This window comes from Mercenaria mercenaria, chromosome 6, assembly GCF_021730395.1.
Source record: "Mercenaria mercenaria strain notata chromosome 6, MADL_Memer_1, whole genome shotgun sequence".
In the NCBI taxonomy this organism is placed as follows: domain Eukaryota; kingdom Metazoa; phylum Mollusca; class Bivalvia; order Venerida; family Veneridae; genus Mercenaria; species Mercenaria mercenaria.
Window position 1 is genome coordinate 7,128,016 of NC_069366.1, and position 23,410 is coordinate 7,151,425.

The 23,410-nt window shown below is 35.0% G+C and overlaps 1 protein-coding gene across 1 annotated transcript in view; it reads left to right on the forward strand.

Moving 5' to 3' along the window:
• Positions 1–18,719, forward strand: part of LOC123549828 (DNA topoisomerase I, mitochondrial-like) — a 37,504-nt gene extending 18,785 nt beyond the window's left edge. Inside the window, exons 4-17 of the mRNA XM_053545019.1 lie at positions 455–546; positions 1,286–1,385; positions 1,727–1,946; positions 4,924–5,045; positions 6,801–6,923; positions 7,655–7,842; positions 8,505–8,568; positions 9,127–9,351; positions 9,910–10,164; positions 10,973–11,087; positions 12,298–12,425; positions 12,929–13,023; positions 13,510–13,659; positions 14,735–18,719. Coding sequence (XP_053400994.1) covers positions 455–546; positions 1,286–1,385; positions 1,727–1,946; positions 4,924–5,045; positions 6,801–6,923; positions 7,655–7,842; positions 8,505–8,568; positions 9,127–9,351; positions 9,910–10,164; positions 10,973–11,087; positions 12,298–12,425; positions 12,929–13,023; positions 13,510–13,659; positions 14,735–14,837 — 1,980 coding nt within the window. The 3' untranslated portion in view covers positions 14,838–18,719. The remainder of the gene's footprint in view (positions 1–454; positions 547–1,285; positions 1,386–1,726; positions 1,947–4,923; positions 5,046–6,800; positions 6,924–7,654; positions 7,843–8,504; positions 8,569–9,126; positions 9,352–9,909; positions 10,165–10,972; positions 11,088–12,297; positions 12,426–12,928; positions 13,024–13,509; positions 13,660–14,734) is intronic.
• Positions 18,720–23,410: the final 4,691 nt, after the last annotated feature.

Sequence of the window (23,410 nt, forward strand, 5' to 3'; positions counted from 1 at the left end):
GAAAATTGGTGAGAATGTTCAGCTTGATGATATCTAGGTCAGGTTCGTAACTGGGTCACGTGCGGTCAAAAAATAGGTCAGTAGGTCGAAAAATAGAAAACCTTGTGACCTCTCTAGAGGCCATATTTTTCACAAAATCTTCTTGAAAATTGGTGAGAATGTTGACCTTGATGATATCTAGGTCAAGTTTAAAAGTGGGTCACATGCCTTCAAAAACTAGGTCATTAGGTCAAATAATAGAAAAACCTTGTGACCTCTCTAGAGGCCATATTTTTCAATGGATCTTCATGAAAATTGGTCAGAATTTTTTATCTTGATGATATCTAGGTCACATGTGCTCAAAAACTAGGTCACTATGTCAAATAATAGAAATAACGACGTCATACTCAGTTCAACACTGGGTCATGTGGGGATAGGTGAGCGATTCAGGACCATCATGGTCCTCTTGTTTCAGTCTGTGAGACTAAAACAAGAGCAAATTGAAAAACCAGTGAAGCGGGAAAGAGAGGAGTCTGAAGATGACGATGATGTTCCTCTCTCAGCAAGGTACAGTATACATTAAAAGTAATTTCATGGGTTTGGGGAAACACCTTTGCAGCCTGAGGCAGTGGGGGAAGGGGGAAGTATTTAGAACTGTTAGAGGCTGATGGGATTGGACCTACAGTTTTAAATGTCATTCCTCATACCATATTTGGAGAAAATCTTTCAGATCTACTGAAGTTAAGATTTCATTAACAGGAATGACTGATAATGGTGGCCACTGACATGGTTTTAGGTTTATACATTGAAATCATGTATAGAACATAGTGCTTTTTGATGATTTGGATAGTTTCTGAAGAAACCATTTATAAAACTTTGCTCTTGTTTGACAATATGGGGTAGTTTCTGAAAATGGGGGTAGAAATTCAGCTTCTACTTTGTAAGTTTACATTTTTACTGTGAAATCATTATTCTTAGGGAAATGTCTCATAGATTTTGTGGTTGTGTTAATCTACAAATAAATAAATCTTAAGGAACCCATAAATTACTGTTTCATTTCTCATAGGAGTTGCTTTGGCTGAAACTGCAAAATTTATTGAAACAAAAACAATGTCATAGTGCATTTTAAGGGTAGCAAATGCAGATTTTAAGACCCTGATTGGACTGCTTGTTAATCTCTATTTGAATATGTAATACTGATCTTATTTAAAGCATAAAGTTAAATTCAAACAAATTACCTTTGGAGTTAACTCACTTTGAATGCGAGTTTAGTAATTATTGCCAATATGAAATATGCCATTTCTAGGATGGAACAGGTGAAGAAGGTAAAAAAAGAAAAGAAAGAATCGCCACCGTCAGGTAAAAAACGTAAAGCTGATCAAGATTCTGATGATGAAAAACCACTGGTAAGATATTTACGTTTTAAAAAATATTCATTTTATTTGACAGGCAGTGTTGGCCATGCCACCAACCAGATTTCTGGCTCTTTATCAGCATGTTCTGTTAGTGAGAAATGTTACCATCTGCTGTTGACAATAGACTTTTTTCAAGAAATACCTGATTAGAAGTTGTAAAACTTTGAAATAAGGCATAATTTGACAAAGGAAGGGACAGCTGGAGTGTTAATACATATATGCATAATTTGATCTAAGTTATTTCAGTTTAACCAAGGTTTTGAGGTTGTTGTAATGCGTTAATAAATTCCTTTCTGTTCCTTTTCCAAAGAAAATTGATTTAATGATTTCAGAAAAAGAAGAAAAAGGCCAAGCAGCAGCCAGTAAAACAAGAAACTACGACATCGCCGAAAAAGAAAGGGAAGGGAGCACAGGAGACACAGGAAGTATGGAAGTGGTGGGAGGAAGAGAAAGGCGACAGTGATGAGAAATGGAGATTCCTTGAGCATCAAGGGCCAGTGTTTGCACCTCTGTACGAGCGTATACCGAAGGATGTCAAGTTTTACTATAATGGTGAGAAGCTTTTATGTATGGATTTGAAAGAGATTTTAATGTTTAAGAAAGCTGAATGACAGTGTACATTTAAATCTGTAGGAGGCTTGATGGCTCATGTTGATGAGAATCAAGGTCTTTGTTGCTGTGATATCATTAAATGCATACTAGATTCAAGTTTCATATTTGAAAATTTAAACAGTTACCAAATGATTTTAGATTTTGTAAAACATAAAATTAACTGTTAACTGAGTTTAAATAGTACACTCGTAGAATATATATATAGCTGCACACATTGAAATGAACTACCACTAAAGAAACTGGAAGCTTTTTAGCTCGACTATTCAAAGAATAGTAGAGCTATTGGACTCACCCATGCGTCGGCGTCGGCATCCCAATTTGGTTAAGGTTTTGTATGTAAGCTGATATCTCAGTAACCACTTGTGGGAATGGATTGAAACTTCACACACTTATTCACTGTGATAAACTGACCTACATTGCACAGGTTCCATAACTCTGTTTTGCTTTTTTACAAAATTATGCCCCTTTTCGACTTGGAAATTGTTGGTTAAGGTTTTGTATGTAAGCTGGTATCTCAGTAACCACTTGTGGGAATGAATTGAAACTTCACACACTTATTCGCTGTGATGAACTGACCTACATTGTACAGGTTCCATAACTCTATTTTGCTTTTTTACAAAATTATGCCCCTTTTTCGACTTAAAAATTCTTGGTTAAGGTTTTGTATGTAAGCTGGTATCTCAGTACCCACTAATGGGAATGGATTGAAATTTCACACACTTGTTCACTGTCATGATCTGACATGTACTGTGTAGGTTCGATAACTCTACTTTGCATTTTTAGCTCACATGTCACAAAGTGACAGTGTGAGCTTTTGTGATCGCGCAGCGTCCGTCGTGCGTCCGTCCGTGCGTGAACTTTTGCTTGTGACCTCTCTAGAGGTCACATTTTTCATGGGATCTTTATGAAAGTTGGTCAGAATGTTCATCTTGATGATATCTAGGTCAAGTTTGAAACTGGGTCACGTGCGGTCAAAAACTTGGTCAGTAGGTCTAAAAATAGAAAAACATTGTGACCTCTCTAGGGGCCATATTTTTCACAAGATCTTCATGAAAATTGGTCAGAATGTTTACCTTGATGATATCTAGGCCAAGTTCGAAACTGGGTCACGTGCCTTCAAAAACTAGGTCAGTAGGTCAAATAATAGTATGAAAGTTGGTCTGAATGTTCATCTTGATGATATCTAGGTCAAGTTCGAAACTGGGTCAGCTGCGGTCAAAAACTAGGTCATTAGATCTAAAAATAGAAAAACCTTGTGACCTCTCTAGAGGTCATACTTTTGAATGGATCTTCATGAAAATTGGTCAGAATGTTTACCTTGATGATATCTAGGTCAAGTTCGAAACTGGGTCACGTGCCTTCAATAACTAGGTCAGTAGGTCAAATAATAAAAAAAACCTTGTGACCTCTCTAGAGGCCATATTTTTTATGGGATCTGTATGAAAGTTGGTCTGAATGTTCATCTTGATGATATCTAGGCCAAGGTCGAAACTGGGTCAACTGTGGTTAAAAACTAGGTCAGTAGGTCTAAAAATAGAAAAACCTTGTGACCTCTCTAGAGGCCATATTTTTCACAAGATCTTCATGAAAATTGGTCTGAATGTTCACCTTGATGATATCTAGGTCAAGTTCGAAACTGGGTCATGTGCCTTCAAAAACTAGGTCAGTAGGTCAAATAATAGAAAAACCTTGTGACCTCTCTAGAGGCCATATTTTTTATGGGATCTGTATGAAAGTTGGTCTTAATGTTCATCTTTATGATATCTAGGTCAAGTTTGAAATTTGGTCAGCTGCGGTCAAAAACTAGGTCATTAGGTCTAAAAATAGAAAAACCTTGTGACCTGTCTAGAGGCCATACTTTTGAATGAATCTTCATGAAAATTGGTCAGAATGTTCACCTTGATGATATCTAGGTCAACTTTGAAACTGGGTCACGTGCCATCAATAACTAGGTCAGTAGGTCAGATAATGAAAAAACCTTGTGACCTCTCTGGATGCCATATTTTTCATGGGATCTGTATGAAGGTTGGTCTGAATGTTCATCTTTATGATATCTAGGTCAGGTTCAAAACTGGGTCACATGAGCTCAAAAACTAGGTCACTATGTCAAATAATAGAAAAAAAGGATGTCATACTCAGTTCAAAACTGGGTCATGTTGGGACAGGTGATCGATTCAGGACCATCATGGTCCTCTTGTTTTCAAAATTATGCCCCTTTTTCGACTTAGAAGTTTTTGGTTAAGTTTTTGTATGTAAGCTGGTATTTCAGTATCCACCTATGGGAAAGGATTGAAACTTCATCCTCTTGTTCACTTTATGAGCTGATAAGCACTGTGAAGGTTCTATAACCCTTTTTCCCATTTTTACAAAATTATGCCCCTTTTTCGACTTTCGTATTGATTCATTTGACAAGGCTGTTGAATAGTCGAGCGTTGCTGTCCTCCGACAGCTCTTGTTCTTTTTAGAATTGATTGTACTGTGTAACATTATGACTGTAGCTGTTCATACACAGTTTATTCTGATGTTCAGTAAAGTTAATAAACCATTTGCCCCTCATCGATGTGGGTTCGAAACCTCATTTGGGGCGTAGAATTCTTCATGTGAGGAAGCCATCCAGCTGGCTTACGGAAGGTCGGTGGTTCTACCCAGGTGCCCGCTCGTGATGAAGTTGTACACAGAGGTGCACCTGGGGTCTTCCTCCACCATTAAAGCTGGAAAGTCGCCATATGACCTAAAATTGTGTCAGTGCGACGTTAAACCCAACAAAATAAAAAATAAAAAAAGTAAAGTTAATAATGAGGGTTTTCTACATTTGGAGTAAATATCAAAAGATAGAATTTTTAGCGAAAAGGGGACGTTGGATAACTACAATGATTATGACTGGCTAAGTTTCATTGACTGGTCTACTTCTGTTTAGGTGAAACTATGTTACTGTCAGAGGAAGCTGAAGAGGTTGCTACATTCTATGCTAAGATGTTGGAACATGACTACACATCCAAGGAGGTCTTTAACAAAAACTTCTTTAAGGATTGGAGGAAGGTATTAATAAACTTGGTTATTCTGTTTCTTTTAGAAAAGTGTGTATTATGTGTAATAAGTTTCTTCAGTCATTTAAAGCACGGCACAGAAATGTCATCAGTAGTTTTTCGAAACTAGGGACAAAAAATTGAATAGTGGAATAAGTTTTAAGGTGTGGTATGTCTGTACAAATATTCAGTTGCATCTGAGGCAGATCAGTTAAAATAAACTTGTATTTACAAAACCCTCTGTACTGTTTGTTTGAATGTGTCTAAGGTAATTTGTGAGCTCTGCTTACCTTATTTTGGTGTGTATTGGTCGCGGTAATGTATAGTCCGCATCTAATTTTTGCTCTGGAAATGGTCGGAAAATTTAACTTCTAGCGTATTAGTCGCAGTTAAATTTCGGATTTTTTCCCCAACAATATTTAATATTTACCGGCAAAAAAGTTATGGCGGCGGCCATATTGATGCCGCGGACTGAATTATTATCAGAACCTGATTGGTGGAAATCGGACAGTGTTGTTTTCGTTCCCAACCGTTTCGTACCAACAGTAGTATCGGTAACAGATTATATCAAAGAAAAGCGGCTTTTTGACACTAATTGGCAGCAGACGGTTTGCATTTACATTCTGTTATCATGCAAGTTTAAGTGTGAATTGTTTGCACAGCAATTATAACACCTTTCCTTGTCATGTAATTAACCGCGTTCTTTTGATTCTGAGTAAAAAGATTAACAAAATATCTCTTTTTGGATTTTTTTCTTTTATTTAAAAATCAAAAGTAAAAAATTATCTTTCAAGTTTTTTTATACGCTAAGAATTAGTATAAACAATGTTTGGAATGGAGGACGGATCTGTCCAGATTTTATCCAACCCGGAGTACATGTCAATGGCGTCCAGTAAAACGAAAGTAGAAACAAACGTAATTCAGACTGCAAAAACATCTTTGAATTAAAGTCATTCGTAATTTTAATAGTCTGTATGGGTTATTTACGATATATTTTATTGAAAGTAACCGCTATTGGTTGAAAAGCCGCCGATATTGATATTTTTTATCGATTTTGTTCGTTCATAACAGATGCACGTAATTTCGCGAGAGCTACGGTCAGAAAATTGGCCGAAAAAAAAAAACTGCTGGCAATGTTCTGTCGTATAGGTCGCAGGAACTTTTTCAGGCAGCAGAATGGGTAGAAAAAGTGCGACCTATACACACCAAAATACGGTATGAAGAGGTTAGGTCAGGTTTTAATTCCACCGGCAGATTCTGTTAAGTCAAAAGTCTTAAGTTTCAGACTCAAGATATTGGTGAATATGGGTCCCGTACTTTTTAACCCTTACACAACTGTTTCTGCCTTTGCGACCAGTGCAAATCTTGATCAGCCTGCACATCCATGCAGTCTGATCATGATCTGCACTGTTCGCTATTCAGCCAGTATCTTTTTGGTAAGCACCCCTTTAACCAGTTAATGGTACTGTCCAAATTTGAAGATGGACAAGTTCATTGTAGAAACTTAGCAAGGTAAGGCTTAAAAAGCTGAAACTGTATATTGTGAAATCATTAATACTGGTAATTATGAAGGACTAAATTTGATAGTTAAGCAAATCCTTGATATTAAATCAAAAAAAAAAGGCAAGTTAAATTCATATTCATGTCGTATTCCAACTTTGAACTCGTGAATTCAGTACACCACAGAATGGTTGTTTTGGTCCAAACAATGAAATTTCTTTCTCATGAAAATAGATTATTTTACTGTACTTAAATCTGTATTGATTAGGTAATGACCACAGAAGAACGTGAAAAGATCACTGATTTGAAGAAGTGTAATTTCCGAGAGATGTGTGAATTTTTCAAGGAGGAATCTGAAAAGAGGAAAAATAGAAGCAAAGAAGAAAAACTGGTAAGACAACTTTTTGGCAGAAAGAAAAAGAATGGATAACAACTACAATAGTTGCTTTTATATCAGTTACCAAAATGGATTTCATGCAATTTAAATGAGATTTTGTATTTAGTACTGAACTCTATGTATGGTAATTCTTGACAAAAATATCTTCTAAAAAAGTTTCAGTTTTTGATTGGACTTGAAAAATGTGTCTTGTTTCAGTTATTGAAATCATTATAATTTCATAAATGTTTGCTGGACACTGATCAGCTCAGGATCAGCTGATGATTACCAGTGCCATGTTATATAATTGGCATTCAACAACTGCACTTGTAAATGGGATATATTTCTGAATATCACAACATACTAGTAGAAGCTCACATCGAGAGTTGGTTTTATTTTTGTTATGGTATAGGATTTTAATTGAGAAATATGCAAGTACTCTGAAATAGTGATATTGTGCAATATTTTGTCAAAGAACCAGTACATATTTCTTGATGCAAAACTTATGATCAGTAGATGATGTAAATATGTTTTTGACTGGTGTAAAATTGAAAATATCTTCATTAATGAATTTTGTAAAGCATTGTGGGGCATTAACATGATATACACTGGATAAGAAATATGCACATCAGTATGGAAAAATATTTACATCTTAGGTCCTGAGGTTGAAATTATGTATGCAGTATAGTCAGAATTAATGCTTTTTCATAACCCCAGTATTTAATATTGTTTTTTCTACTGCACAGAAATTGAAAGAGGAGAATGCACGTTTGCAAGAGGAGTATGGGTTTTGTATCATGGATGGGCATAAAGAAAAGATTGGAAACTTCAGGATTGAACCTCCAGGATTATTCCGAGGCCGAGGCGACCACCCAAAACAAGGAATGCTCAAGAGAAGAGTTCAGCCAGAGGATGTTATCATCAACTGCAGCAAGTAAATGAATGTTTATCAAGCTTTCGTTTCTGATTTTGTGCATCTGTTGTTGACTGGTTTAAGTTATTGACATTTGATGACTTGGCCCATGCTGCTGTTGGTTCAAAACTCGGCTTGAGGTTTAGAGATGGCTTGTATGAGGTCATTGGTTCTACTGTGGTGAATGTCTATGCCGAAAATAATGAACAAAGTGGCTTTTTTTTGGTCCAAGGGCATCATTAAAGCTAGAAAGGTTCCATAATACTATAGTCATTGTTTCATATCGATGCAACTTAAAATGTAGTCTCTATTAGTAAAAAAATGTTTTTAGCAAGTGTTTAAATTTTATGAGTGCAGAAAATTGTTATATGAAAGGTTTCTTAAACTTCAGTCTGTTGGTAGCCTGTTAGTTTAGCTCAGTAGGGATAGTGCCGATCTATGGATGGCATGGTCGTGAGTTTAAATCTGCCAGCGAGATCTATTTTCTCAGTGAAGTTTAGATGAAAGACATTCATCCTCCAACTCTGAATCATATGGAGAAGTTGGCAGTTACTTGTGGAGAAAAGGTACCTGCCTGCCAGTATATAACTGAAATGATGTTGAAAAACAGAGCTCAACCCGAAACAGATAAGTCTCCTGGTAGTAATCAAGTGGTAATTTATAGACTATCATATTTGTTTTAGGGACTCCAAAGTTCCTCAACCTCCAAAGGGTCACAAGTGGAAGAAAGTACAGCATGACAATAAGGTAAAGTTAATGTTATATATTCAGCTTATTCATGATACATGAAATACACCATCAGGGATGTTATTCTGCCTCTTTTCAGCTGGTTTCCTCATTTTGAACTGAAATGTTTGAAAAAAAGTTTTGTTTTCAGATTTGACAAGATAAGTGCAAAAATTAAAATATTGTTGAAATGTATAGGGGTTATCCTCTTATTTCAATGGGCAATCACATCCCTGACATTTTAATGTGAAAAATAAAGTTATATACATGTACAATGAAGTTTCTAGGATTCCTGAAGAAAACTTCAATAATATTCATTAAACTGACTCAAAAAAAAATATTTGAGCAGGTATATGACATCTTACAATTGGAAAAAATTGTGCAAGAATCTTGCATTGATTTCAGTCTTCTGTGTGTAGTAAAGTAAGAAAAGTAGCTACTGAAATTTTTGTACCATGTCATTCATGCATGAGAAGACAACTGTTTCAAGCCTGTTAGATGCTTGTTGCAACTTTATTAATTAAAGAAATAAAGTGACTGTTCAAGATTTAATTCAGTTCTTTACCCAACACACACTAGGTAACATGGTTAGCCAGTTGGAATGAGAACATTCAGGGCCAGATTAAGTATGTCATGTTGAACGCCTCATCGAGATTGAAGGGAGAGAAGGACTGGCAGAAATACGAGACAGCTCGGCGACTACACAAGTGTGTCGACAAGATTCGAGCCAACTACCAGGAAGACTGGAAGTCAAAAGAGATGAGAATCCGACAGAGAGCTGTTGCAATGTACTTCATTGATAAAGTAAGACCTTGTTCTCTGTTTGATAACTTATTAGAGAGATGTCCCTGACTGAGTTATCATGGATGATGTGGTTGCTTCTTAACACTGTAAGTTATTGCAACATTGGTGGATCAGCTGGCTGCTTTAAGGCTGCAGGTTTCCCAGATTCCAGCACATGCCTGGAGTAATGCCCACACATACTCCACTTTAAAGCTGTAAAATTGTGTCATAACTATAACTGTTTCATCACTGACTTTAAGGAGAGATGTATAGTAAAATTTAGAGTTATTTATAGAATTAAATGGTTTGTATTTGTTCAAATTTAAAGGCGTTGAATCCCAAGCCTGAAGATGTATGTTAGACTGGCTCTTTAGTTGAATTTTGTTTTGCTGTATTTATGCTCATAAGCGACAGAAATCATTGAGGAATCAAACATGTTTCTATCAATATAGTTATAGTATACCTTTCCATTCAAGAAATTGCTAAAAGGAAAAGACCACTCACAAAATTTGTGATTAGAATTTTGTTGAAATGTAACGTTTTGGTCCTACCATGTAAGTGATGTTTGTTTAATTATAGCTTGCACTGAGAGCTGGTAACGAAAAGGAAGAAGGTGAGACTGCGGACACCGTCGGTTGTTGTTCCCTCCGTGTAGAACACATTACTCTCCATTTAGAGAAAGACGGCAAACAAAATGTAGTGGAGTTTGACTTTCTGGGTAAAGATTCTATACGATACCAGAATGCCGTTCCAGTAGAGAAACGGGTCTTCAAAAATCTTCAAATGTTTATGGACAATAAACAGCCTGGTGATGATCTGTTTGATCGACTTAATGTAAGTACTATAAAATTTGTTACCAAACTGTGTGCTCAAAATGATTGTTTGTAAATTGATGTAAAGACAGTTATAAAAATTATACCATCAGTAGATTGCATGTGTTCATGTCCCGGAAAATGTAAGACATTACAAGGTTAACAATTAAGGTATTACAACATAATGCTTTGATATAAATGATAACACAATAGTCTTTCAGCAATTTCATATTAATAAAATATCCAACTAAATAATGATCACAGCAAGAAACAATGAACATTTCAGAGGATTTCAATACGGCTGGTTATTGTTGAAGTAGATTTAAGTAGATTTTATTTAATGTTTAAGAAACAATATATCTCATCCAGTGATTTGTCGTTGAATAAATCATTGTTTGGAGTTCAGATGCGAAGGAATTATATCACGAGGGCGCAGCCCGATTGATATAATAATACGCATCTGAACAACAAACAATGATTTATTCAAGAGCGAATCACTAAATGAGATATATTTTTTAGATTCTAACACGATACCAAGGATTTTTAAGTACATCCTTGACGATATTCATTAAATATTTGCCCGTTTTCAATAGGTTTCTTTTCCAGCGCGCCACTATGCCATTTGACACCATGACGTACTAATTGTGACGTCAGAACAGGGATTTATTGTATAATAATTCACTGTTTTCTGCCTTTTTTGTTTAATAGGAAAATGAATCGGATCGTGTTAGAATGGATATTTTTGCACAATGTCCTCTAATTTACATGCTTTTGATGAATAGAAAAGAAGGTATGTCTGGAAGATATATTCTAGTCATTTTATATTGTAGACGGGCATCTTGAACAAACATTTACATGACCTCATGGACGGTCTGACAGCCAAGGTGTTCCGTACCTACAATGCCTCCAAAACTTTACAAGAACAGCTTGATCTCATGACAAATGGTAGGTTTCCTCAGTATATTATATGTGCTCAACTAATGAAACGTTCTTTGCTGCCCTTCATAAAACACATTTTAATAAGGCCATTATAAATTAATTGCTAGATTTTCATCCAAATTTTTTCCCAAATTGGGGTGGGGGGTGACTTTTTACTTTTCTTAGCCGACGCTTTTATGGTTGAATATGTATCTGTACTCTATATCTTGCTATAGGGACTGTACAGATCAATTATTTCGATTAAAAAAGCAAAAATATGTGTTAAGTGTACATGTTTGTCACTTTTGATACTTAGCTGGTAGGTTCGAGGCATTCTTAGATGCCGATATAAGAATGGTAAAAGCGTCCGTTTTGGTACTTTTCTCAGCGTCTGCACTGGACTCATTGTCATTTATCACAAATGTTATATACAGTCCAAGAAATGAAACCACATCTGAAAGTCTAGTCGATAGGTTACACTCTGTTTGGTCATGTTTACTTCCACCAGAAAACACGGATACAACTGTTGAAATCATCTGAAACAGACGTCTTTCTATCTAATTTTCCCGATAAAAAATTGTTGAATAGATCAAGCAACGTAACATGATTATGTATTTACTTGGAACACTATGACGAAATCACTTTTAAGTGGTAGTTAAATGTAGATATAGTAATATTTCGGACCATATATTTCAGGTAGTTATTCATGAAAACATGTGAATTCAAAGGGCATTATGATCTTCTATCATATTGCAAAATAAAAGACACGAGAAAATTGCGCAATCTACATTTGAGTTTGAATACATGTAAATCTACGAATATTCAGTAGCTAAGATGTTTTCTTAGTATCTTTGACTGTGTCTTTAAAAGTTTAGAACAACATACTAAAATGTGTAAAGATAAAAATGATCTTAATGTCTGCCTGTCTTACAGGCAGACATTGTCAGACACAATAGACATGTAAGAATCATTATTTTTCTTTCCTGTCATGTCATATTTTTGACTTTATAATACTATTTGTTTCAAAAATCTGAATAAATCAAATATAGCTGGTTTTCCAATGCCTCTTAATAGTTTTGAATTTCGGCCAAACTAAACCATGAAAAAAAATTGAAAAATCAGGGGCTCGTGAATAGTGCTGGTACTTTCTTACCAGAAAGGCAGGAAGTATATATCACTAGAAGGGGGAAGTATTCATAAGTTTCTGAACTGAAGTTAATATCTTGTGAATTTTCAGAGGAGGACCCTGTACCTGCGAAGATGTTGTCCTATAACCGAGCGAATCGTGCCGTGGCTATCCTGTGTAACCATCAACGTGCAGCTCCGAAAAATTTCAGTAAACAGATGGAAAATATCATGGCAAAGGTATGTCTTGATCACTACCTTGAATACACAGGAAACATTGTCCCAGTTAAGTTTCTTGTATATGTGTGTTTGAGAGAAGAGACCAGTTTCCCTTTTAATGCTGAGCCCCAAGCAAGGGAGCTACTGGTACCATTTTTCATGTCTTTGGTATGACGTGGCTGGGGATCGAACCCACGACGTCCTGTACTCGAAGCGGACGTTCTACCACAAGGCTATCAAGGCGGTTATGGAAAACTCAAAATACTGCTTTTGAGTATTAAAAAGTTATGGATTTACAGTAACATAAGCTGATCCTGACCAGGGTGAATTTTGAGGAAAGTCTTTCAAATGTTTGGATTAAATTCATTTGAAATTTCATATTTTCAGAAGTCTGTTTTCAGAGTTTCTTTTGGTATTCCATTTATTTAATTTTATTGTTTATTTAATAAATTATGTTAAAGGAAAAATACATACTGTATACTGGTAAGTGTATTAAAGCAGCAATATTTTCCATTTTCCAATAGATTAAAGACAAGAGGGCCGTAGTGAAGGAAGCTAAGAAAGCTTTGAAAGAAGCTAAAGCAGCCTTTAAAGCACAGAAAAACCAAAAGAATAAAATGTGAGTTCTTTTGTGTGGTTTTCGTGAAAGTTTAAGAAACAGTACTTTATATTTGTTGATATGCTGTGAATGAATGTAGTTAATTTTGCAAAATATTGTCATAGATTAACTGGTAAATATCGGTCCTTTGATTAAAGTTTTACTTTGTTGTCTAGAACAGTTATTGTAAAGACAATATCAGGTCGATGAAAAGTATTGTAAACTAATTTTATTCAAACTTCAGATACGTCTTTACACAATAGTCACATCTTTTTTAATACAGTATAATAGCAACATCTTAAAATTGGAAGCCAACTGATTATATTTAGTGTGGTAAATAAATAAATAATAAAAAGTAGTGTTAAAAAACGATTTTAAATAGGCCACTTTTATTTGTAAAAGAAAAACAGGTTTTTACATGTGATAATTAATAATTTTTGGAAAAATGGATCTAAAGCAACAAAATGTTGGGAAAATTTGTGTTGATGTGGATATGTTTTTAATCAGGTTGTATGAGAAGAAAAAAAAAGCTTATGAGAGGTCAGAAGAACAGTTGACAAAACTGGAGGTGCAGGCGACGGACAAGGATGAGAACAAAGAAATAGCTCTGGGAACCTCCAAACTTAATTATTTAGATCCTAGAATCTCCGTAGCATGGTATGTTCTCATTTGTTTTCTTTATAAACAATGGTTAATGGGAAATGGGTTTACTGCTTTATTATCTAAACAAATAAGGTTGTTGGGGGGGAAAGGTTCACCGCTTGAGCCTTAAATGTGTAAAACACAAAATGGTTAATGGGAAAAGGGTATTCTGCTTGACTGTGTAAACAAATAATGGGTAACGGGTTTACCACTTCAATTTAAACAAATATTGGTTAATGGGGAAAAGGTATATACCCATTAACTGTGTAAACAAATTACAGTTAATGGGTAAAGGGTTTACCTCTTGACTGTAAAGAAAGATTGGTTAATGGGAAATTTGGATATACCAAAAGACTATATGTGCACAATGTTTAATAGGGAATGGTTTGCCACTTGACTGTTTTAATAATTAATGGGAAAGGGGTATACCCGTAGACTGTGTATATAAATAATGATTAATATGCAATGGGTTTGTCACTTGTCTGTATAAATAAATAGTGACTAATGGGAAATGGGTTGACCACCTGACTGAAGTCGAAATTAATAAATTTAGTTTTAGGTATTTTCATGTTTTTGTCACTTCAATTCCATGGAACTGCTTAATCGTTAGCCTGCTGGCGGCAAGTGATTTTGCCTTTGCAACTACTGCAGAGCAAGATCAGCCTGCACATCCGTGTAAGTTTATCTTGATCTGCACTGTTCGCTGTTCGCTAAATAAATCCAGTCGTTAAATTTTCAGGGAACACCCTTTTGAATAATAAATGGTACAGCCCAAACTGAATGACAGACCAGACCATTTTATGAGGATTGGTTCAATATAATTATGCCATTTTCCATACATCCAGATATTCTGTTTTGCAAGTCATTCATTATTACTAGGACTGATTTCAAGTCTCGAGAAATGCTGAGCCAGGAATGTGCAGAAAAGGGTGTTTTTTGCAAGGGCTTTAGTTCCTAGAATTATGGTTTGTTAATTTGTTAAATAGAAGGAAAAAAAACTTCGATATTTTTGCTTTTTTTTTAATACTAATTTTAAGACAAATGTGCCATTTCTTGGTATTTTTAACTTAAGTGTTTGTTATTTTTACAGGTGTAAAAAGTGGGAGGTACCAATAGAGAAAGTTTACAACAAAACTCAGAGAGACAAATTCCGTTGGGCTATAGACATGGCAGGTGCAGACTTCCGATTTTAACGCTAGTGCATGCTTAGGGATTCCTCATTTACTCATTACGTGTAAATATCTTCATATCTATACTGTGTCGTGTGATCGATACATTCTCATGGTGTTTTAAGGAAACATTGCCTCATTGTGTTTCCACAACTAATTTGATTCATCTCATATTTTATCAGTTGTTGAAAAGTAAGTGTGTGTTGTTTTAATCATGATGAAATGAAATGAACTGTTGATTTTGTACCGGTTAATCTCCTAAGTTATTCATTATTTTATTCATTTTTTTGGAAAATCATTAAGGGATCAAATGTTAACAGTTCACTGGTATGTGGTCTTCAATATGTACTCAATTTGTTCCTCATCATGGTGTCATTTTATCCTGTTTTATAAATATGTAAAGAGTATTAAATTGAGTAACGGATATACAGGACTTAATAAGATAGGAATCTTTTAGATAATCAGATGTGTTAAATTGTTACCAGAGTTCTTTCATATTTAAAATTATCTCAGACCAAATTGGTATTGCCTTCAGATTCTAAAATGCTGTGTATCTTTAACATTGATAGTCAAGCTTTAATCCCACCTTTGCTGGAGTACTTCTCTTTTACACAGATAGTCGGGCTTTAAATCCCTGAAGCTTCTCCTTGCTCTTTACTTTCTGAGATATCTGTGTCTTCAACACTGTTAGTCATGCTTTAAGTCCACCAGTGTTTAGTTTCGCTACTTATAAATGCAGTATCGAAGTTGACTGTAGGCAGTACGCCAACATTACAGTATACTGACTAAAGGTTAGGGTTAGTTTTAACATAGGTATATGGTATTTTACTGCCACTAATAATATCAGTACTGCCTTTAGTGCTAACCGTTTAGTTCTGCTGATGTTAGGTAAGAGTTTAACTTACCAGCTACAGTAAGGGAGCAGGTGTGAGCTAGGAAATAGTATCAGCTTCCATAGCTTCTTTATTACTCTTCCATATTACTGAAAACAGTTTTCTGTTATTAATCAAAACATGGAGTTAAGCTACAAAAAGTGGGAAAGAAATTAGAAGGGCAGTTTGTTACACATATTTTTTGTTTTACTCTATCTAATGGTTTGGTACAATTATGTCAAGTAGTTTAGTAGGGATTCTCTGTAATATGCTGTCAGTTTTATAAACTGATTGTTACTCTACATTTCTCCAGTATTACATCATGTTTTCATTAATCTTTTTTAGAACAACAAAATCCGTCCTGAGCTTGACAATGTATAATTATAATTTATAAGTTTTATGCTAATCGTTCATTTCTTAGAGGTCTATATAAGAGAAGGCTTCTTCCATAGTCACTGATTAACAAAAAATACTGAACCTCTTTTGAATTTCCTTCTCTGGTATGCAGATCTCTTAAAATCAAACAAAAGTGAACAAAGCTTGACTTGAGTATATTCTTATTTTGTATCTTTGCTTCCAGTAAGGTTTTCTTATAGGCTTGCAGTTTCATTTTCTTGTAATTTTAAGTAATTGTTAGGGGCAGTTGTGGTCTATAAAGCTTGGTATTTACAGTGAATAAGTCATGTGTACATGAAAAGTTTTGTTGTCAGTTGATAATAATACATGCCAATATAATGTTATACATGTATGTTCTAAATATTACATGCGAAACTTGTATGAATACAAAAAGGCCATTTGAATGTTGTAAAAGTTTTAAGAACTTTACACAAAATGTATGTTTTTGTGATAGTATAAGGCCTTCTTATCCCTAATGAAACAAGATCATGTTGGAACATTTGCAGCTAATATTTTATAGGGATGGGGAATTGGTAGGTCACTTGTTTTGTAAGATTGACAATTACTGTAACACTTGACGGGTCATTTGACAGGTAATCTCAGATAATTTCAGGAATTGTATAGAATTTGTACATCCGACAGTTGTGAATAAACCTTTAATTTATAAGAAAACCAGTATGTATGCACAAATGATGCTATTTATTTTGTAACAGTTTATTTATTTTCATGCATGTCAGATTATAGGTTACGAGCCAGGTGGCTTTTAGGTTTGTTTGAGCTGTTTTTTTAGTTGGTCGATGGTCTACAACAGACAGGTGTTGTTGTGTGTATATAAAACGTATAGCAAAAACATGATATACAAGACGGATAGCACCTTCTGGAGATCAGGATGACATTTTATCCAAAATGAAGTACAAACACCATGAATGAAAACAAAAAAATACTATTGTGCTATATGTAGTTTAAATAGTGACTTTTAATGATGTAGAGTTTAATCTAGTCTGATTATACACTGTAAACAATCCTTTCGGAAAAAACTTGCATGCCTCTGTATATACTAAGGTAGTCGGAGAAAAAAAGGTGAATTGCAGTTAAGTTGTAAAGTACATGTAGCCGATGTTGCTCCTAGAAATGAGGTTAAGGCCATGTGACTCTAATCTGTGTCTGTATTTATTTTGCTGCCAGGTTGGCTTGAATTGTATGTTTGTATTAAATGAGCTGCCATTTGCTGTAAATACTTCGAAAAAAATTGTCAGGATATTATAATAAAATGTTATATTACTTACAGAAATCTACTTGTGTGGCATTACACTGCTCATGAAAATATGGATTAAATTAAATATAGTTGATTGTGTAAAAGATTGCTGTTCATTGGCATGCATGATAACATACATGTAGGGGCAATCTTTGATTAGGATCATAATTGATAAGCTGATTGAAATGTGATGCAATAGAAGTGCATGTGTTGAGCTTGTTATTTGATGCTGGTTCAACACTGCATAAAAACCATAAAAGACCAAACTTTGCTTGTACCTAGTCTTAAACATGCAAGATTCTAAGTTTCATTTGAAGAATTTCATTGGTTATGTCATTGCACAGTGGACGATTGTCAAATTCCTCAGTGATGATGACGGGCCTTCCATGGCGGAGAGGTTCAGGTCGCTGTCTTGGAATCAATTGTCTTGTCAGTAGTGTTCTTTCGTTTAAAGAAGCCATCCAGTTGGCTTATGAAAGATGTGTGGTTCTACCAAGATGACCGTCAGTGCCTGAAATGCTCTTATTGGCACCTCAGGTCTTCTCCAATGAAAAGCTGGAAAGTCGCCAATGACCTATAATTGTGCCGGTTTGATGTAAACACAAATGTAGCAAAGTCACATAAAAATCCAAGTAGGCCCAAATGTTGTCATCATTTTACAAAAATTGCTTTCTGCTATTTTCAGAATTATGTTCATTTCAGAAATTGAAACATTTCATCGCTTATTTTTGTGAGCAGTGTATTGCTAACAGTACCATTTTCAAACGTAAATCCTTCTGTACATTGTACCAACTTGCATTTCAGTTTTATTGTGTTTTAGTCTTACCTGGTGTATGTAGATCATATGTCTTTTGTATTAAGATTGTAAATAAAACAGTTGTTTTACCTTCGGAAATTCATTAAGAATACTTGAGACTGTTGTTTTACCTTCAGAAATTCATTAAGAATACTTGCAGAGACGGGCATTTTTATAATTTTAAGAAGTACCTTAGAGCGATCCATTTTTAGTTCTCTGGTATTTTTATAAGTACTAATGGATAACATATGAATGTGAATGCAGGATTAAATGCTAAAGGAAAGTATTTTATTTGATTTTATATAAACTTTTGGAAACGAAACAGTAATACAGAATGCCTTAAAAGACATTTTATCAGGTCTCGTCAAACGAAATTGTAATTAAACACATTTTCCTTGTGTAAAATGAAATTATTTGCATGAAAAATCTACTTTGAGTTTGAACAGTACCATTGTTATTTTATGAACTTTAAATGTAGTATTTGTTTTTTAATTTGAAGATGAAATATATGTTCTTAACCGTCTATGGTGCGGTACATTGAACATGTTGTGTCTTGAATGAAATAAAAACAGAAGTGAAAATATGAAGTTTTGTTGTTTTATGCAGAATTAATTTATTAAACAAAAAGAAGCTTTGCTGCTTGTGACATATTAGGAAGTAAACCATATTATTTAATGTTCTTATGCATTTTCAGCAGTGATTAAGGAATTGAGTGTTGTATATATTACCATGTGTTCTGAGTATTTCTGTTGCCATAGCTCTTGGTTAGTCCCAATCACCATGCAATAATATTGTACCTAATATGCCCATTGGGGTTGTGATAAAACATGACAATGAGCCATCTAGTCTGGATAATTACATAATAGAACAAAATAATATGATTAAAAGGGGCCTGTGTGGCGAATGGTAAAGGTAGCAGACAGAATTTCTTGGCCCTGACCAATATTGGTTTGAAACCTCCCATGGTGTGTAGAATTCTATATGCAAGGAAACCATCCTGCTGGCTTCAAGGTCTGTGGTTCTATCCAGGTAGCTGGGCAGAGCTTGGAGAAAAGCATTACCAGTAAAAGACCATTTATGAGATGACAATCACTTGTCTATTTGCAGGCAGTTTTTTCCCCAGTTTAAAATACACTATAAGATTTTCATATTCAAAAACATCTTGAAAAAAGGCAATGAAGAAGTTGGCAGTTACTTGCGGAGAACAGGCCCCGTGTTCACAAAACATTTTTCGGTCTCAGCTGAGTTTGAGTTTGAAATTTTAATATCAATTTTACTAAAACTTCAAGGTTTAATTCCAACTGAGACTGACCATCCTTACTGAATAGTTGCTTGAAAATGGTTATGAAATTGAAATTTAGTTTTAATCATGCCATTTATATATAAATGACAAATAAAGTTTCGTTATCAAACTCAGCTGAGACTGAAAATGTTTTGTGAACACAGGGCCAGGTTTGCACTGGTACAGAATCCAGGAACACTGGTTAACTGCCAGCTGTTATATAACTGAAAGACTTGTAAAAATGGTTATAAACCCAAAACAAACATTCAAATGCAGGTGTTCAAGAGCAAGTTTTTGATTTGGGATCTATGCATCTGTCTTACATTGCCTTTTCAAGATGACTGGAAAAATGAAGACTACAGTCATGAAGTGTGATCAACTAGTCTTGAGAGTTCCTGGAAAATATTGTCTGCCTTAGTTCTTTCTCTTAACTATTAAGATAGAAAGATGCCATAATAATCATATTGTCTCTGTATACCTTTAAAACCTTAAAAAACAAAAGAATATCTGTCTTTGTAGCTGAAGTAAACAGCTTAAGACTGGCACCTAAAACTGGTTAGTTATATTCTCAACCAGTGTATTTTATAAATACAATACATATTTGAATCCGCTGTCAAAAAACCGTTGTTAATAGTCTATGAATGTCGGAGAGATTTATGTAAAATGGAAGATTTGACAGGTGCCTTATACTGTTTCAGTTGCATTACATTTCGAGTCCATCAAGATCTATGCACCAAGTGAAACTAAAATGGTACTAGAGTCTTGCAGTATTTACTGCACTGTAAAATCGTGGTGTCTTCAGTGATGTCATAAGCAGGTTTGATCAAGGTCCATCAAGTAATGGTAGAGAAGTTGAGCAAAACTTTTTTGTGATGGAAAAAGAAAAAAAAGAGTGCCAGACTCGTAATATGTCCATCTAAATATTCAGTTACGTATCATGAAGGTAATAATGTTGATGTTGTATGCCTTGTTAACCAAAAACCTTGTTTGACCTGGTGATGTAGTTTTTGACCCCACATGACCCAGATTCGAACTTGACCTATTGATCATCAAGATTAACATTCTTACTAAGTTTCATGAAGATACAGTCATAAATGTGGCCTCTAGAGTGTTAACAAGCTTTTCCTTTGATTTGACCTAGTGACCTAGTTTTTGACCCTACCTGACACAGATTCAAACAGGACCAATAGATCATCAAGATTAACATTCTGAACAAGTTTCATTAAGATATGGTCATAAATGTGGCCTCTACAGTGTTAACTAGCTTTTCCTTTGATTTGACCTGGTGACCTAGTTTTTGACCCCGGATGACCCAATAGCGAAGTCTTCTAAGATTTTATTGAGAGTAATATTCTGACCAAGTTTCATTAAAATTGGGCCAAAATTGTGACCTCTAGTGTTCACAAGCTTTCCTTTGATGTGACCTAGTTTTTTACCCCAAATGACTCAGTATCAAACTCATCCAAGATTTTATTGAGGGCAACTTTCTAACCAAGTTTCATTAAGATTGGGCCAAAATTGTGACCTCTAGAGTGTTAACAAGCTTTCCTTTGATTTGACCTAGTGACCTAGTTTTTAGGTGAGTTTTTATGATCGCTCGATGTCCCGCGTCTGTCTGTCTGTGGTCTGTCTGTCAACATTTAGCTTGTGTATGCAATAGAGGCTGTATTTTTCCATTGATCTTCATGAAATTTGGTCAGAATGATTGCCTTGATAAAATCTAGGCTGAATTCGAATATGGGTCATCTGGGTTCAAAAACAAGGTCACTAGGTCAAATAAAAGAAAAACCTTGTGTATGCGAAAGAGGCTGTATTTTTCAATTAATCTTCATGAATTTTGGTCAGAATGATAACCTTGATGTTTAGGCAGAGTTCGAAAATGGGTCATCTGGGGTCAAACACTAGGTCAAATCAAAGAAAAACCTTGTGTATGCAATAAAGGTTGTGTTTTTAAATTAATCTTCATGAATTTTGGCCAGAATGATTGCCTTGATGAAATCTAGGTCAAGTTCGAATATGGGTCATCTGGGATCAAAAAGTAGGTCACTAGTTCAAATCAAAGAAAAACCTTGTGTATGTGATAGAGACTGTATTTTTCAATTGATCTTCCTGAAATTAAGTCAGAATGATAACCTTAATGAAATCTAGGCCGAGTTTCAAAAATGGGTCATCTGGTCTCAAAAACTAGGTCACTAGGTCAAATCAAAGAAAGACTGTGTACAGGCTATATTTTTCAACTGATCTTCCTGAATTTAAGTCAGAATGATTGCCTTGATGAAATCTAGGACAAGTTTGAATATGGGTCATCTTGGGTCAAAAAGTAGGTCACTAGGTCAAATCCAAGAAGAACTGATCTTCCTGAATTTAAGTCAGAATGATTGCCTTGATGAAATCTAGGACAAGTTTGAATATGGGTCATCTTGGGTCAAAAAGTAGGTCACTAGGTCAAATCAAAGAAAAACCTTGCGATAGAGGCTGTATTTTTTCAATTGATCTTCAAGAAATTTGGTCAGAATGATAGCTTTGATGAAATCTAGGTCAAGTTCAAATATGGGTCAAAAAGTAGGTCACTAGGTCAAATAAAAGGAAAACCTTGTATGAGATAGAGGCTGTGTTTTTCAATTGATCTTCCTGAAATTAAGTCAGAATGATTTCCTTGATGAAATTTAGGTAGAATTTGAATATGGGTCATCTAGGGTAAAAAAGTAGGTCACTAAGTTAAATCAAAGAAAAACCTCGTATATGCGATAGAGGCTGTATTTTTTTTAAATTGATCAAGAAATTTAAGATGAAATCTAGGTCAAGTTCGAATATGGGTCATCTGGGGTTAAAAACTAAGTCACTAGGTCAAATCAAAGAAAATAATTGTTTATACTAAGATTTTTGCTCCAATTTTAATGATAATTGGTCAAAATATTTTTTCCATGAAATCACTAGGTCAAACATGTTAACATTGTTATGGTGTGTCTCTCAGGTGAGCGTCCTAGGGCCATCTTGGCTCTCTTGTTGACCCTACCTGACCCAGATTCGAACCTGACCTATAGATCATCAAGATTAACATTCTGAACAAGTTTCATTAAGATATGGTCATAAATGTGGCCTCTACAGTGTTAACTAGCTTTTCCTTTGATTTGACCTGGTGACCTAGTTTTTGATCCTACATGACCCAGATTCAAACTGGACCTTGAGATCAAGATTAACATTCTGACCAAGTTTCATGAAGATACAGTCATAAATGTGGCCTCTACAGTGTTAACAAGCTTTTCCTATGATTTGACCTGGTGACCTAGTTTTTGACCGTGGATGACCCAATATCAAGCTCGTCTAAGATTTTATTGAGTAACATTCTCACCAAATTTCATTAAAATTGAACCAAAATTGTGACCTCTAGAGTGTTAAGCTTTTTCTTTGATTTCACCTGGTGACCTAGTTTTTGACCCCAGACGACCCAATATCGAACTTGTTCAAGATTTCATTAAGGGTAACATTCTGACCAAGTTTCATTAAGATTGGGCCAAAATTGTGACTTCTAAAGTGTTAACAAGCTTTTCCATTGATTTGACCTGTGACCTAGTTTTTGACCCCAAATGACCCAATATCAAACTCATCCAAGATTTTATTGAGGGTAACATTCTGACCAAGTTTCATTAAGATTGGGCCAAAACTGTGACCTCTAGAGTGTTAACAAGCTTTTCCTTTGATTTGACCTGGTGACCTAGTTTTTGACCCCAGATGACCCAATATCAAACTCGTCCAAAATTTTATTGAGGGTAACATTCTGACCAAGTTTCATTAAGATTAGGCCAAAATTGTGACCTCTAGTGTTAACAGTCAAATTGTTGCAATCGGATGAAAACTGTTTGGCTTCAGAGGGAGGACAAGGCTAAATTCGCAGTTTTCGAGTAATTCAAGGGCCATAATCCAAGAGTGCCTGGGGCAATTTGGCTGGTTATCGAACTTGACCATGATATTATGCCCACAAACATTGTCAGTAAG